The 18,109-nt window shown below is 48.3% G+C and overlaps 1 protein-coding gene across 1 annotated transcript in view; it reads left to right on the top strand.

Annotated features, from left to right (window-relative positions):
- LOC146790091 (glucagon receptor-like) overlaps positions 1 to 18,109 on the top strand; it is a 481,117-nt gene that overhangs the window by 367,463 nt on the left and 95,545 nt on the right. The window contains exons 3-4 of the mRNA XM_085630168.1: positions 15,721 to 15,817; positions 17,184 to 17,291. Of these exons, the coding sequence (XP_085486294.1) occupies positions 15,721 to 15,817; positions 17,184 to 17,291 (205 nt within the window). The remainder of the gene's footprint in view (positions 1 to 15,720; positions 15,818 to 17,183; positions 17,292 to 18,109) is intronic.

The raw sequence follows: 18,109 nt of genomic DNA, 5'->3' as shown, positions 1-18,109 counted from the left end.
GTGAGATTTCATATCTTCATATTTATGTACATTTTCGGGGAAAAAAATCAGCATTAATTGAACTTTGATTTTTTGCCAATTGCAGGGAAAAAGTAAATACGGTTTTACAGTTTTTGCAGGAGAACAAAAATCAAAATTTGTTTTTCAAGCTTTTTTTCTGCAAAATATAGGTGAGTTTTTTCCCTTTATTTTTGCTGATAAATTGTAGATTCACCTTGTGCGGGTTGATTTCCCAGCAACAATGGTAGAAATTTGCTTGAACCCTCATTGAACCTCATAAAATGTAAATCCTTATTTTGTAGTTTTGTGCAGTGCAAAACTATAATTCCGTGCCAAGATATCTCATTGATGTAATGTGCACCATACAAATAAAGTCTTTATTCATTCATTCAATTTTGTGCACATAAGCAAGCAGGATAAAACTTAAATCCAGTTTTGATGTACATCTCTATGTCTTCAGTTTTCCAAACATTATAGAAGCACAACAAATTCAGATGTCAGGTCATGCAATACCCCAAGTGACGTCAAGAAAGATGAGCAAACTCATGTCCACTGCTCCTCTTGAAGAGTGACATTTTATGTGAGAGTGGCATTGCAGGACTGCAGGCTATGTTTTTAGGTGGAGGCTGGCGAGCATGCGCTGCTCTGCAAGGCATGCTTTATTCAGTATATGGGCTTTCAACATGCCCAGCACTTTTGGTTGGTTGGTTGTCCTGCCTTTCAAAATTCCTTTATTCTGGTTGGTCAATACTGTCCATCGGTCCTGCCTTTGAATGCTTGGTTCCCTCCTAGACATGATTGATTGATTCTTTTGGTTGGCCGGCTCTGGCCATCTGTTTCCTCCTTGCACGCACCCCCTCCCCCCTTCCTCCCGTCATTGCTGCCGTCCATTAATCTCCCCAGTGCCGTCCCCACACAACTACCTTTTGTCGCTGCTTTCGCTTCTTCATATTGCACGTTGTAAAACTTACAATGGCTCCGTGCGTACATGTTTTTAAGCCGTTTTTAAGCCGTGCTTCGTCTTAAACTATGGTGGCAGTGTTCCTTTCTTTTCTTTTTAACCAGCGCAGCATGCCATGCTTCATCTTAAACAATGGTGGCTGCACGCCTTTCTTTTCTACAGCACGACACGCTAAACTGTATTTTTTAATATTGCAGCCCCATTTATCTTTCCTGTGTTTGTGGAGCCTTTTCAGAGCATAATCTCCACAGATAAAGTCCCTGCCACCCTGTGACCTCTTCATTAAGGACAGCAGCTATGATAGCGCTCGTCTGACCTTACCCCACACATGGACGGCTTGCAGGTTACAGGAGGGTGTTGCCAGGGGGTAAAGGCCTTTATTGAGATGCCATAACTAAAAAAAATTATCATTTGCAACCCCAATAACTCTAACTTTCAATAATGCAAGACTGATTGTATTGCAAATGCTTGTTGATAGTTCCACTGAATTACAGTAATGTACTTCTAACATCAGTGAGTGACAGTGTGGGGTGGCTAAGGCAATCTGACTTAGGCCTTGTAAACTATGACTTCCACAAAAGCCTTAATTTTGACCAAGGCTGTCACAGATCTCACGCTGTCCCAGATCAGTGTTAACAGTGTATGCAATTCCGTTTGTCTCTTTGCATCTTGTCATTTGTAATCCTGCTTGTTCAATTGGTAGTGTTGTATGCATAACCACTGTATCGGGCCACACTCCAAACTGCCACACGTGCCATTCCTTACATATATTCAATAAAGTTTGTGAACACGAGATGTGCCCTGTTACTTTGTGGTCGATGTTGGCCGCAGTTTATTTGAATAACATGTATGAAATACTTCATACAATGCATCGCCGTGGTCATACTGGCTATGACCATCTCTTTGCATCCTGTCCTTTGTAATCCTACTTGTGCCATTGGTTGTGTTTGTAGGAAAGTAGGATCTGCTTCTTATGGTTACCCCCACTTTTTGCTTGATGTCTCACTGTTTTTCACTAGTCTGGCTGGGATCCTGCTAATCAGGGCCCCAGCCTATCTGCTTTCTCCCTTAAATTGACATACATGTACTTTGGTACACTCCACATTGGATACTGGGATACCCTTTTCAGTCCCTATTATGGTACACCATGTACTGAGGGCATAGGTACCCCAGAGACCTCCCATGGGCTGAAGCATTATTATGCCACCCATGAGAGGCCATGCAAAGTGGAACTAGAGGTCTGCTACTGCAGCCTGTGTAAGATGGTGCTTGCACCACTTACATTAGATATAGGTTCACTATATCTATAGTCACTACACTTAAAACTTATAAGTCACCCCTATATTAGGCCTTAACAATGCTGAAGGCAGGGTGCTGGGTTTTGTGGTAGAGGGTGTCCCTGCAAGGGCAGAGCCTCTCAGCAGCCTTTGGAGACCATTCTCCTGGGTTGTCTGTGACTCGGCCAGACACATAAGTAGAGGTGCATTATAACCTCGCGGTAAATGCTATATCAAAAACGGTGGCATAGAAACATATCGAGTTTGGTATCAAACACCTTGGAATCCTACCTCCACACCAGTAACTGGTGTGGGAGGTATGATTCCACCCTTCTGAAGCAAGCTTTGTGCAGTCACTGGTCTTACCGGTGGCAACCTTCTCGACCCAGACAACACAAAATGGATGCTGCCGACCAGAGACACCTTTCTGCCCTCCTGATGCTGAGCCAAGCTCGAGCAGAGGAAGGTAGCACAATCGGCATCCTGTCACAGGGAGGTGTGACCACCTCCCTGAGAGGATTTAGTGTATTGGGGCTGGGTGGGTACACTTCGAGAGAGCCGGAAAGTCTGCACTTGGGGTACATTTGGTGTCCCTGTGTATAGTTCAGCTCAAGCCAGTTCTGGGAACCATTGGCTCCTGCTCTGGCGTGAAACTGGACAAAGTACATGGGTGTAGCCTCCCCTCTGTCCTGCCCCTTCCCTAGGAGGTTACCCTGAATCTGTCCAACCCTCTCCCGTGGGTATAAAATGGGTTACCTGGCTACAGGACATTAGATTTTACGTGGACAAGATTCTACAAAGAAGAAACCACTGACCTTCACCGTCTGGACACTTGGACTTCGCTGGACCTCGACTGGGCTTGACTTCATCCCCCTTTCTGTCCAAAGCTTAGTTTGTGCCGTGATTCCATAAGGCTCTGTGCAGGACCTGTGGGGCACTTAAGACAACAGAAGAATTTCCCTTGGAGTGAAGGAGTCACTCCCCTGCTTCGCAGGCACCTAAAGCACAACTGACCAGTAGCTGCTCCTGCAGACTCCAAAGATTCCAGCAACACAGGAGGAGAGTTCCTGAAGGTCCCTGAGGTTGATCTGCCCTCTCACAGAGTTTAAGGCCAGTATCCCTGGGGGCTGTGTAACCCGAACCTCTGTGCACCATGTCCATTTGCAAGTGCATATGCTTGTGGGCAACTCCTGAACTTGTGAATTGAACCTGGTATGGTCCTGACCCTGAGCAATATTTGCACCAAAGAACTCCTACCTCCTCGCACCGTGTGCTCCATGGGCTGGTACTTTGCAGATTTGCCCGAGGTCCCCTTGCGGCTCCTGGTCCTTCGGCCTGTGGGTCCCCCTGAGGGTCATCTTGATTGTTCTTGGCCTTTCCTGGTTTCTCCAGACGTACCCTGACTCCCCAATTCTTGGTGAGTCCCCTGGACCTTGCTGGTTCATATCGTAACCTGTTTGACCTTTCTGCATGGGTTGCTTTTGCCAAGGCTTGTTAATGCTCCCGCCAGACACCGACCCCTCAGCACTCAACAGCCTTTGTGGGACAGCTCACCTCCGGCTCCTGGTCATCCTTGACGTCTCCTGGTCCTCGTGGCTGCGGAGTCAAGCATCCCTTTTTCGCACCTGAAGCACCAGACATCGGTGGGCATTCGTCTCCTGAGCACCTGGTCACTCTGAAGTGACCCAGACTCTGTCCCCTCTGCTTTCAGGTTCCTTCCATTCAGAATCCAGACTTGGATTTCACCGGACCCTTTTCACCTTCACAGCAGCAGTACTTCTTCTCTTCCTTCCATAGAGAACAATGAGAGTTTCCGATGCCACTTCAGACCTATTCACCCGGCTTCCCTGAGTTAGGTAACTCTGGTACTGCGGTATCCATGGCTGGGGTGGCTCTTTAAACTCTTAAGTTCCAAAGGGTTTGCTCGAAGTCCTCCTAGAAGGGTCCTTAAACTTTAACTTTGCAACCGCGACTTTCCCATAGAGTTGTACGGAGCACGTAGTCATGTTTCCTCACTGCACCCATCCTCCGTGGGTCTCCTGTGTCATCACCTTGGGTGGTTCCTTGGGGTCCCAGCGATTCTATGTGCTCTAGGCACTGTGTCAAGTCAATTTATGATTGTTATACCACTATTTTAGTATATGGTTCGGTCTCCCCCGGAGCCCGCTGTGTATTGTGCTACTTACAACTGTTCTATTGATCCAGTATTGTGTGTTTGATGTTCTATCCTCGTGTAGAGGATAGTAGAGAGTGTTATATCAATAAATTCATATTTTTATATAACTACTGTGTGGTTCTCCTTCGTTTAGTTATTCAGGAGGTGATTTTCTGGTAAAACAAGCTGCTTTACATTCCTTCAAGATTAAGCCTGAAGGCTGCTCTCCATAGCTACCACTTGGATAGCTTTCAATAAGGTTATCTTTTACCTCATGCATCATAAGGGTCATGTGGACTGGTACAAGGTGCCCACTTTAATTAGCGTACAGCATATACCAAGCCACCTTCTCACAGTGTTGTACAAAAAGATCAAAGAAAGACTGGATGAACAATTCTCACCTAACACAGGACTGCTTGGCATCTCTAGGCCCTGGCATCAAGACTGCTGAGCTGATGAGCATGCCTTCTGAAGGCTGCAGATAACAGTGTGGAGGCACAATGGCAGCTGACTGTTGAGTGAGGCAATGCCTCCTTTGTAGGGGTTTCTGAACCAAGTAGCAATCTTGCAGCCTGAAGAATGTGGATTCAGTAGTAGAGGCTGCGATTGAGAAGCAGACACAAGCACAGAGGGCGAGGAGCTAGCCCCAAGTCCTACTATCAGTTAACTCCTACACTGAAAGAGAGTGCTGAATAACTGAAGAAGCACTTCATCTGTTCCATTGTTTGGGCGCAGCCCCAGGGCCATTACCATCATAAGTGCAGAGCCGCAGGACTGTTTGCCCAGGCCTGCAGTGCCACTGTTAAATATATTTATATATCATAAAATCAAGGCATAGTTAGTTTTTGTGATATGTCTATGATGAGGCAGGTCAAGTCAGTCACCACTTGGAGGTGTCACATGCTGCAACAGCCTCGAAATGTGTCCCAGGACATTATTTTTATTTTGAATAAAGTGCTTATGTCACAACAAAAAAACATAAAAAACAGAGAAGGTTGCACGTGACATTTGTGACCTGGGCCCCACGAAAGCTTCTCACTTCCCGAACCAGGACAAGGGTCCGCCATCATAAAGTACTCTGGCATACAAATGGTGTAATAATGAGGAATACATTTGCAATTATATACTAGTATTTTGTCCTCCTGCATGTTTCTGCATGCTCACACTGTCCTGAATTGCCGACCACCAAAGGCCTATGCTGGAGATCCTGTGTATAGACAGGAGAGAGGTTCAAGTCAGAGTTATCCCATTCCACCCAATATCCCAATTCATCAAGACCCGTGTGGTGTTGGCGTGCTGACACCATGCTGGCGAACACTGTGATGCATGCGGCCTCCCTGCAAAGGATATGCCTGTTGAGTTGCCAGTGCCACAGTCTTCTGATTAGGGACATGTTGCAAAGCCCACATTCCAACATTAGGTGAGGGAAACAGCGTTTACAATGCTGGCATTACATCGCGTTACACTTGCAACGCACTAGTTGCAATGACTGCATTGTTAGAACGCGATACCTTTACATCGCAAGTCATTAGATCGACTTGCAGTAAGGGGGCGCTCTAACCTAAAGAATAGTATAATTTACTATTCCAACACCTTCCCTACTGTTGCGCACACTGTAGTTGGAATAGTAAATTATATTGTTCCTAAGTCCAGCGCGCCCCCTACAGCAAGTCGATCTAATGACTTGCGATGTAAAGCTATTGCGTTCTAACAACGCGGTCGTTGTAATGACCACATTGTAATAGAACGCGAAGTACAAGCATGCGTTGTAACATGATACATTCCTAGGTTAGCATAAGACAATGGTGAAACTGTCACAACTGGGGGTGTAGCACCAAAAGACAGATGGTAACAGTTTCTTGGGTCGCCCAGCATTCAAAGAGGAGGAGTCAAACACCCCAGGAAATCCTTGTCAGCCATACTTTAATGAGAAGTCAGGGTTAAAAATATCACAAATATAAGGCTGGTATTCACCTCTGTCTTAAAGATTGTAATGATCCCTTATCAATGTGCAGCTATGGCTGTTAAGGAAGGCCACACCTTCCATAGCTATGTGATCAATTAATAATACATGACAGGCTCTATATACCAAACTTCTCTAAATAATAAAAAAGAGTTGCACCCTTTCAATTAACCAAAACTGGGCGTGGACTCTTATTCTATAACATGAAATGTTACATTATGAAATGTGCAATGGGGCTGCCTTCAGGTCCAGGGAGATCATGGCGGCCCACTGATTGGACAGTCAGTTTACTCTTCCACATCACGATAAATAATGTAGAGGATATTTGCTACTAGCATCCTTGGGGCTTCAGTACCACGTTTGCGACATTTCAAGGCAAAGCGTCTTTGGATGAACCGGATCTCTTTATCAGCAGTACAGAGAGCTCAAGCTTTCACAATCTTTTGGCCTGAGGGATAATTAGCATACTGACCATGGGAAGCGGTGTCACGTGAGTTTTGACATTAATGACGTCACAGAAAGTCAAAATATATATAACATTTATAAGAACACAACTTAAAACATAAAATGCACAGAAGAAGGAAAAGCATACTAAATCAACGATATGCACAGCTGTTTCGAGACATATGGACAATTCATTTTGAGGAGCTTGCATGTGCTACGTGCAGAGCAGCTGCTGAGAGGGCTCCCACATTGTAGGGGCGCTTCCCTCAGCCTCTTCCGCGTTGAGAATCTGTTCTGGACTCAGCAGGCGAATGATCAAAGTTCAGTTTAAGTGCTGGTTCCATCCTTCTTCCTCGCCAGGTGTGACATCAAGCCTTTTGTGAGTGATTGGTCAACCCAAGTGCTCAATGTGTGGACCTCAGTCGCTATGAATGAGATTTTAGACCTCTGGCATTTTAGTGTGGCAAAAACATGTCTCTTGCCGACATCTGGAATGAAGTTGGTCCGTGTCACAATGACACTTTTTCTGTCACTAAATGAAGTAATCAAAGTCTGGCTTTGCCTGTTGGTGCAACTACACCATTGGTGAATGCTTATTATCTTCATAGTCCTCATCAGTGCACACATTGGACATACATCATTCCACCTCACCCTCAAATGGAGGTTAGGTGAATAATTTCGGACAGGGTCAGTTTCCTTCCTATCAGCAAGAGGCCAGCCAGGGTGAGATATGCTGTATTTGGGGTCAATTTAGAGTTATTTGAGCTACTGACAGTTTTATGACACTACATTGAGGTTGAGAATATACTCTTACAAACTATCACTTCCACTACATGGCATACCATTACATCATGATTAAAAATAAGGAGGTTACTGTTTTTTGATGCTCCGGTAGTGTAGCACCATTTCCCGTTATTAGACCTGGCACCTTGGCGTGAATCTCCCTTCCACTTTTTTATCGCTGTGCCTCATGTGTTTTGCTGGTGTTGGCTGCTCAGAGCACTGTGCCACTGCCAACCAGTGCCACAGTGCAAGTGCTCCCTATATAAATGTATATGTTGGTTGGATTCCATGATTGGCTATTTGGTTTACTGTCAGGCCCCAGTAAAGTGCACCAGGAGTGCCCAGGGCTTGTAAATACAAATGCTGCTGGTGGGCTTGCAGCACTGGTTGTGCCACCCACAGAAGCGGCCTAGTAAAATGTGTCTAAGGTCTGCCATTGCAGAACCTGCGTGCAGTCTGGTACTGTCATGCTGACTGGGCAAGTGCACCCACTTGCCAGTCCCTAAACCTTCCCTTAACTTCATATTAGTCACCCCTATGGTAGGCCCAGGGCAGGGTGCATTGTAAGCATAACGTAGGACATGCCCTCATGTGTGTGGCATGTCCTAATAGTGAATTACAGCCATTTTCGTTTTTCACTATTGTAAGGCTACCTGTTCTCTATAGGCCAGAATGGGCTGTTAGAATTGTTACATCCTATGATCCTAACAGACCCAGGGAAAATCGAGTTTAGTATGCCTGAACTCAGAATAATAAAATACATCTTTTAGCAATGTTTATTTTAATGTTCTGTGTTTGCAAATGCCACTTTTAGAAAGTTGGCATTTGCTTGCCTAACCTTTTCAGCCCGCCTCTGCGCTGATGTGTATCTGCTGTCTGGTTTGTGTGAGTGACAGGGCTGGGGAATTCCAAGAGGCAGTCTGGGCAGCCAGGTGGTGAATAGGAAGATTACACCGGGATGGGTTGGAGGAGTGCACCTGGACTCTGAATAAAGCTGTGCTCTGCCACCACAATGCTGGCTCCACCTCCCGTGGAGCGTCTGATGTCTCTGCCCTGCACACTGAAAGCAGAAGCCTGCATCATGTCTTAAAAACCGGACCGAACTAGACAAGGGCCCCCCTGGCCTGCAAGAACAAAATAAATGTAGTATAAGTATAGGAGCCCTGCTCCTAAGAAATCAGATCCTGCTAACAAGACAAACCTCTGCCTGTGGAGAAGGAACCGGGAAAGCTGTAGGAGGAGTACTGTCCCTGACCTGGGCGATTGGCCTGCAGTGGTGACTTTGCTGCTGAAGGAGAGGAGAAAGATTGCTGAAGAACTTTATTTCAACTTGTGCTGTTTAAGATCTCCAAGGGCTTGTGCTTGAGCTGGCCCCCTTAACGAAGTCCCAGGACCAGTGGGCTTCAAACCCCTTGAGAAACCACCGCCGAGAACCGCTGTTCTCACCGTGAAGCCGAGGCCGAGAGAAGTGTGCGCCGCCTAGATCGGCGCGTACACTGGAAAGCCTGTGCCCAGCTGTCCGGCCCAAACAACGCGACTAAGGCCCCCCTACGAGCCGTAGCTCACACCGTGAAGGAAGGACTGCGTGCGGCACTTTGATTTCCCTCCTTTGCATCGTGCTGGTCAAGCGTGCCCCCCTACCCCTGTTGTGGGCAGGCTGCGGCGCGTAGAGGGGCTGGGTACGTCGCTCACCATCGGAGCGTACTGCCTGCTTCGAACCGCGCTTAAAGAAAAGGCGCCGCTCTCAAGGTACGGCTCGTACGCCGCAACGAACCTCAAGCGCACCGTAACTATGCACCGTCCCCTCGAACAACGTGACTAAGGCCCCCAACGAGCCGTAGCTCGCACCGTAACAGGAGGACATCGCAACGTACATCGCGCTTGTCTTCACCGCAACGTCCGTGTTGAACTCTCCAAGACAAAGGTACTGTGTATGCTTCGCACCGGAGCGCTTGCAGCGTGTGAGGCCCGTTCGTAAGCGCTGCAGGGTGTACGCTTCGCACCGGTGCGCCTGCAGCGTTGTGAGCCCCGTTCTTTAAGACTCTCATCCCCGTACGTACCGTACGAAGACGAACGAAGCACACAGAACCGTTAAAAACGCTTGAACCAAAGAACTGCTTGTTACCAAGAGTATTGTGGGCCTGTTTATCGTTATTGGGTCTTGTGCTAAGTCTGATTATATAAAAGCAATTATTTTTGATAAACCCATTGTGGAGTCCATTTGTGGGGGTATCATTGAATTACTGTATGTGGTCACAAATGCTTAACCATTGCGCCCTGAGATAAGCCTTGTCTGCTCGCGCCAAGCTACCTAGAGGGTGAGCAGGGGTTGTGTTGGGAGTGTAACCCCTTACCCTGACTAGAGGAGAGGATCCCTGCTTGACACAAGTACCTACCTGTACCAACCAGAGATCCCCAATTCTAACACCCGTATTTACAAGGTTGCACTAAGCGACTTAGGGGGATATTCACAAGGACCTATTGCCGAATTAAAGGCACTTTATCGCAGCCAAAGTTGCGATAACCTTATCGCCACAATCACAAGCTGGTGTTAACAGCCCACAGCACCAGTTTACCCGTGAAAGCAGCCGCAAAAAACATCGCCACAGATGGGCCCCACAACTATCGCTAATGAGATGCAGAGTAGGCGTTCCCGTGCCAAAAGCCGAAACAACATCACTCCACAACATTCACAACGACCAGTCAGAACTGCGATAAGAACACAAAACAGGCGATAAGGTGCGTTACCAGCAGGAAGATGACACCTGCTCTGACCTGGTTTAAAGTCGGACCACAGCTTGCACCACAAAAGGGAGCCCAGCCCAGAGCCACACCTGAAGAACAACAGATGCACCCGGGCAACTGAACATGCAGCCCGGAGGGCCAAAAGGGCAACAACACCCGCCGCCACCACCCCCAGGACCCCCCCCCCCCCGGCACCCCCAACCAAACACATGACACATCAGCCAGCACCTAAACATGTACAAAATAATCCGCTTGATGTCGCACAATCACAACTGGTGACATGCATGTGTCGTCACATAAATGAGCATCACACATTCACTTTCAAAGCAACAAATAAAACTTTATTAAAATGAACACTGAAATGAAATGAAGACACAGGGCGGATCCCCTCGGGACAATCCGTAGGTCACAGCCTGCAAGACAAAAATGATGATGAGAAGGTGTGTCCTGCGCACATCAAAGGACAGAGAGACAGCGAAGGAGAGAGAGAGGAAGAGAAGGAGAGAGAGAGATAAGAAGAGAGGGGGAGAGAGAGAGAGAGAAGAAGAGAGGGGGAGAGAGAGAGAAGAAGAGAGGGGGAGAGAGAGAGAGAGATAAGAAGAGAGGGGAAGAGAGAGAGAGAGAGAGAAGCAGAGAGGGAGAGAGAGAGCGTGCTGCTCCTGCGCACCCAGGCCACACTGCTCACCTGCTGCCACCGGTGTGTCTCCAACCACTTGCCGGTATGTATAGCAGTACAACAGGTCACACGTCTGAGACAGAGCCGTCATCTGAAACTGAGTCCAGATAAATGATTGGCACAGTACACACACTTGCAGAAAACATCTCCTGCCCGCCCATGCACACCCAGGCAGAGGCACCCCAGCCCCTCCCGCTGCCCATCGGAGCATGCCAGCCCATGCACACCCGGGCCTCACGGCTCATCTTCCGCCACCGGCGTGTAGACAGGAGGTCCCACCACGTACCGCTGCAAGCCACAAGCCCGGGGCCCGAGGACATGGCACCCTCCACACCATGCAGCCCCGCTCCACAGGCCACCATGTCTCACGTTTGGTCCTGGGTCTTGATTACTCCATGGCATAGGACATACCAGTGCAACCGGCATCATTGCACGCTGCACCCCTGCTCCGCCCAATGGGTGCCACTAACTCTGGGATCCTGAAAGTGACGCCACGTGGAGGTAGGCCCGCTCTGCCAGCTGGCTCTGGCCTACACTGCGGTCCAGCAGGGCACACAAAACCTGAGCACTCCGGACTGCCGGGACGGGGCATCATCACAGGCTGCACACCCGCTCAGCAGCTTAAGCTGCCACTAACTCAGTGCACCCAAAGTCACCGTCCCGCGGCGGGGTGCCTGTGCTGGCCGCAATGCTCCGGTGCCACTAACCCTGTGCAACCCCAATCAGCGCCACATGGTGGTAGGCCCTTGACGGCCGAAAGGCCTCGGGTGCCACTAACCCTGTGCGTAACAACTCATGGGCCCTTTATGATTGAGAACCGTGGAGCGTCCGTCATCCAGTCACCACCGGCAGAGGGGAGTGTGATGTCGTCGGCCCCTTATGTTGGCGGAGTCACATGGCCTGTGACGCCTGTGCAAGATGGGTGTGGTGTGCGTGCAAACCTGCCCTCAGGGAGTGGCTGTGATATGCTGACAACAAGACCAGTGACCTGCACACCACCAACGAGTACGCCTGCGATGGGTAGCAATGAGGGCCCCCCTCGGAGGGTAAGCCGAGTGGTCTGGCCTGTGGTACGCCGGACCAGCGCAGGTCTTGCAACAATGACTCGTGGACTCTGGGCGTGGTTCAGTCCATGTCCGGACATGGAAGTCACTGATGCGTGTGTCCCTGTTGTAGTGTTCACGAGACCCGGTACACAATATGCAATGTAGCACCCTCTGACTGGCATCCCACAGGATGAGCATCATTGATGCAAGGAAAATCACTGTCCCTACATTCATCCACACATTCATACATGAATGATGAAAGACATGACACAGCAGTGCATCACTAGGTGTTTATTGCACAACCAGTGCAGTTCTGAAGCTGGAGCGGTACAGGGCAATGCCGAGCACACTACACAATATGGGTCCTTGGAGGGCCAGCCAGAGTCCATCCGGGGATGGCAAGTACTGCGGAAGAGGAAAGGTACAGTCCACAGTCTGGTCGCCCTGTCATTGGTCATCAAACAGGATATGGCAATCCATGTCGCTGTCCAAGGTGAGTGCATCAGAGTGTATCGGGGGTCAGTGGAAGGTCATGAGGCCATGTACGGCACCAAGCAGAAACAGGCCAGGTGGTGGAAATGAATGTTAGTGCCTCCTGATCACAAACCCATCCACGTCCTCGTCCCCGGATGTGTGCTCTGCCCCACCTGTGGGTGTTGCAGTACCGGCTGAGGCACTGTGTGCCACTGACACATCAGGTGCCTGAGCGGACACTATGGGATAATACCTTATTAGGACGAAATCCCTCACCCACCAAAGGTGGCATGCTTCATCATTTGGGATTCTCCTCTCAAAGGAAACCTAGTTCCTCTGAGGGCTACAACCCCCACTCTGAGCGGGAGGAGCACATGGATGTTTTGAGGTCTACTCTACACGGATTTGTTAAATCCACTAAATGAGAAACAAAGTATGGGTGAGGGCGCAGCGCAAAAGAGGAAATTACGTGAAATGAAGTGCTTTAATTGATATTAAAACTAGCTAGAGATAATACTACACTTACTTTATTAATATATTCTCACTGCCAGGTTTAAAAACAGTGCACCTGCGGTATAGATTTAAACCGCATGTGTCAGACAAAATAGTGTGATCAACATGTTTCAGCCATAACAACACTTGATGTGTCAAGGCTTTTGTCAGGACCCTATAGATGCTGCTGCAACACAAAAGAAAAAATACACATACGGACCCGAAGGCACTTCTGGTATCGCTGGTGCCCCTCTGAGCAGACAAGTGTTCTTTTCTCTGCATCAGGACTCCAGCGATGTTAGTCAGGGCTCGTTGGAGACCATGGAGTGGGCCTAGACACCCATGGATGGCGTCCAGTTTGGTGGCCGTGAACTCGAACCCCACCCGCATCTGCTCAGCTGTCTCCTTCTGGGCCTCCTGCACACGGCGTTGGAAGGCCGTGTGTTGTTCCTGGGGGTCTTGGGAGACTGCTGGGGCCGTGGGTGCCTCCTGCTGGGTGGTTTGGGTGATGGGTCGGGTCTCCGCGATGCAGCTGGTCAGCCCTGATCCTGGAGGTGAGTCACGGATGATGTCAATGATGTCTACGAGGGCTTGTGCGTCGATGCTGGGGTTGTCCTCCTCGTCATCAGTGAAGAGTGGCTGGGACTGCTCTGCAGCGGGTGTTGACGGTGGCCCTGCAATGTGAAGGGGAGATGATGTGTTGCATTGTGTCAACATGTATGTAGGCGCATGGTACATGTTGACATTCAGACAGCATGGCATTGTACATTGTGGCAGTCTATAGATCTGGGCGATGACCCAGAGTCATTGAAGGTGTGCACTGTGCACTGTGCTGGTGGTCACTCACCCTGTTGCAGTTGTGTTGTGTCCTGTCGAGCAGTGTCCGGGCCCCCGACTCCGGACACAGTATCCACACTGATGGCTGTTGACACCAGCTCCTCCATTTCATCCAGCACGAACTGTGGCACTGGGCCCCCACCTGCAGTCTGAATTGCTGCCTTCTGGTTGGCTGCGAGTTTCTCCTTGGTCTTTCTCTTGATGTCATTCCATCGCCTCTTGACCTCGTCCATTGTCTTCTTGTGCTCTCCGACGGCATTCACCTTGTCCACGATGCCCCGCCACATTCCAGTTTTGGTGCCCAATGACACGTTGGAGGTGATGAACAGTAGTTGATGGTGTTTCATCACCTCCGTGTCTAGGATCCTGTTCGCCTGCGGATTGAACTTCGTCTTCCTCTTCTTCTTGTCCTTGCCCTTCCCTGTCTCCGAGGTCCCGGGCTGGTCGCCCGGGGTGCTTGTGGGGTTGCCCTCGTCCTCTGCGCCTGCTCCAGCTGCCTCCATGGTGCTTGGGTGTTGGTCAGTTTATGTTTGGGAGTTTTTCTACATTTATGATGATTTTTCCCGCCTGCCAGGTGTGTGTTGCAGGCCTGCCGCTGCTTATCGCTGATTTCCTCATCGCGCTTTGGCCCATGGCAGGTTTTTTTGTGTTGTGGTTTGTGTTTATTTATCTCCATCGAGGTGATTGTATCGCGGACATTGTCCGCGGTTTAGGCAGAATACAGCATGGTACCGCCTTGTTGTGAATTCCACGTTGACACGGGGTTATTTTCCCGCGATGGGTTGCGCTGTTGAGAGTTGCATTAAGCTACTCTTGCGGTAGTTATCACACGTTCTTGTGAATATACCACTTAGTGTGGCTTAACGCCACCTAGTAAATATGCCCCTTTCGGCTGCAGTCCTCTACGGCAAAGGGGCGTTGCTGTGGGTGTTCCACTGCAACACCAACTGCTTTTTGATGCTGCCCCAGATTTAGAAGCCTGAGGAAGAGCCAAAAACAAACGCCATGGAATACCAGGCATTAGAATGGCGATACAAGGACAAATTATTAATTTCTCCTCATTTTTTGCTCTTTATATGTGTGTTGTATTCTGCAGCACACATTGAAAGAACAAATCACCATTATTGATTGTTTATGTGCAGGAAGGTGTCCCTTCCTGCACATAAACAAACGTCCCTGCAGTGCAGACACTCTTGCAGCATGGTGCCAAGGTGCTTGCACTGGGCAGCTTTCTTTGCACCAGCGCAAGGGGAAACACCGGTGTGTGCCATATTCTTGTGAATACTGCACATCCCTTTGTTCTCAACATGTCGGATAGTGGCGCTGCCAAATTTGGCGCTGCTCCATGCTCCGATATTTCTTTTTACATATGCCCCATAAATTCACTTATACAAGGTGGACAAGTGAAGATGTGGAATGCAGGGTAGGAGAGCACTTCAGACACATTAGTTTGTCTCAGGCACCAAGCGCAAGCAGAGATAGAATGATGGTGGTGGAAGAATGACCACTTCCACTTGGATCATTGACGTTTGTATGCTTGTCTAATGCATTCTGGGTGTCGTAGTCTTGTTTCATTTTCAATTAACTAAATAGACTAACAATCCACAAATGAATGATTTGTAGGTGAAATGTTCATGATGAGGGACAGCGACCATAATGTAATGACATGGAGTTAAGTGGTCACCCTAGGTGGCTGGTGGGGGTTGTGTTACTACTCTAGTGGAACTATTTTGGAACATACCAGTTTCTTTTTTGGTGAGGATTCATCCTCCTGACATACAAATGGGGTCTCATTTACTTTTGTTTAAACTGCTGGTTTGGTCAACCAACGTGCCGACGCCCGCTCAGGTTTCCATTGCTTTTGCAGACTTGTGGGGCAAAGATCCTGGAGAAAACGTTCGAGGAGTGGATGAGGTACAGAGACGAATGCTTTAAAAAGATGGAAAGCACCCCAAGGCCTGTAGGTGAGTCACCTGAACAGGCACGCATTACCGTACATGCTCTTTCATTTCCTTAAGATTTTCAATTTTTTTTAAGTTTAAGTCAAAATGATGTTAGTTAAGGTGAAATTAACATTATAAATAAAATAACATATTGTTAAATAAAACTAGTAAGCCGAGTTTAAACAGGGGAGATTAAAGGTGATGCAGCGCTTGATGACACAGTACACATAGTTATTCTAGCGTGTCATTTTAGTGCGGTGCTAAAGGAGAAAAGATGTCAACCCTGCATCCTACATGAAACAAACAAAAACATAAGTCTGGTAGCACACTCCAAATTTTACAAACACTGGCAGATTTATGAGCCCCTTACGCCACTTTTGCGTCACTTTTCCCTTGTTAAAAGTGACGCAAAAGTGGCGCAAGGGGCTCATAAATCTGCCCCACAGCTTTTTGTATTCTTCATTTTCTTTTTATTTGATTTCTTCTGCCAGCCAACACGTGTTTCATCAATGGGTGTGTAACCCTATGACTTCCTCGGGGCTGTAATCTGTCAGTATCCTCTCAAGCAAATGTAGAAACGTGAGTAGGAAATGCGTAGGTATCAAACGTCTAGATGGCGTCTCCTTTGCCCGGGTGCGGACACTGGAGATTTCTGGGCGTTGTCAACCCCCTGTGGGGATCGGCTGCTCCCCAGCTGTGATAACAGCGTGTTCATTTTCTCGTGTTGGCTGGCAGAAGAAATTAAAGAAAAAGATAAAGAATACAAAAAAGCTGTGTTCAGATAATTTGGCGTGTGCTAGGAGACTTATGTTTTGGTAAATCGAGTTGAATTTTTTTTACTGTGTGACACTATGATGCAGTCTGCTAAATTGATTAGAGTGGCTAATTTCTTGACTCTTTCACTTATACATGAATGTGTAATATTAGACTAAATTGCGTTCAAAACGTTTTAGTTAAATATGTTCCCCTTTGTCCTCTTCCCGCCTTTTTTACCACCCCATAATATTTCCTTTGCTTTCTATTGCACTCCCCCTAACTTTTACTTTGACATTTGCTAAACTCATTTCTCCTCTTTATTGCTCCATTTTTATCCTCTTTCTGCTGATCTCGTCTCCTTCTTCTCTCATATTCCCCTTCCCCCCTTTCACCTGTTCTTGTCCTCTTTTGTGTATACACCCTATTATATTGTAATATCCCATCCGTTATTCCAGATCTGTTTTTCATTCAATTCATCCTGCCTTAGCTTTCTCACCATTTGCTCTAACTGTGCATGTGACTTATTCTCCTTCTTTCTTTCTGTCTTCTGTTTGTATCTCTCCCTGTATATTTCTCTCCCTAAATGTTTCTCTCTATGTCCTCACCCCCACATATTTGCTTTAATTTTCAGGACTGCACTGCAATCGGACATTTGACATGTACGCCTGCTGGCCTGATGGCATGCTGGGGGCCACCATCAGCGTCTCCTGCCCATTCTACCTACCCTGGTTTGACAAAGGTACGTTTCTAGTAAATAGAGAGCCTCACCATGTCTTTGTCAGTCACACGCTGTCTCTCACCAATATACATATGTTATGGCAAAATTCCTTTTTAAAATTGTTCTTTTATACATAGCACAGAATCAAGGTAGTAAAAGATGACATACAGTTTGGATTGAAATAGATACATTTTTAGGTTTGGGTTGGCGCAGGTGTGAAAAAGAACTTTTGCAACGTGTGTCCCTTTGAACAATTGGCTTTTTGGCCCACCCTCTTTCACCCATTCAATCAATCAAAGACATTTATAGAGCGCACTACTCACCCGTAGGGTCTCAAGGCGCTGGGGGGAGGGGGGTGCCGCTACTGCTCGAACAGCCAGGTCTTCAGCTTCTTCCTGTAGGAGAGGTGGTCTTGGGTCAGGCGTAGGTCGGTCGGGAGGGAGTTCCAGGTCTTGGCGACCAGGTAGGAGAAGGACCTTCCTCCTGTAGTCGCTCTTCGGATGCGGGGGACGGCGGCGAGGGCGTGGTTGGCTGATCGGAGGTGGCGTTTGGGAGCGTAGAAGTTGATTCGGTTGTTGAGGTAGCTCGGGCCTTGGTCGTGTAGGGCTTTGTGTGCGTGGGTGAGGAGGCGGAAGGTGATTCTTTTGTTGACGGGGAGCCAGTGTAGGTCTCTCAGATGTCCGGAGATGTGGCTGGTTCGTGGGATGTCGAGGATGAGTCTGGCTGAGGCATTCTGGATCCGCTGGAGTCTCTTCTGGAGCTTGGCGGTGGTACCGGCGTAGAGGGTGTTGCCGTAGTCCAGTCGGCTAGTGACGAGGGCCTGGGTGACGGTCTTCCTG

This window comes from Triturus cristatus, chromosome 10, assembly GCF_964204655.1.
Source record: "Triturus cristatus chromosome 10, aTriCri1.1, whole genome shotgun sequence".
Classification (NCBI taxonomy): domain Eukaryota; kingdom Metazoa; phylum Chordata; class Amphibia; order Caudata; family Salamandridae; genus Triturus; species Triturus cristatus.
Note: the sequence above shows the minus strand (reverse complement) of the source record. Positions and strands in the feature narration are given on the sequence as shown.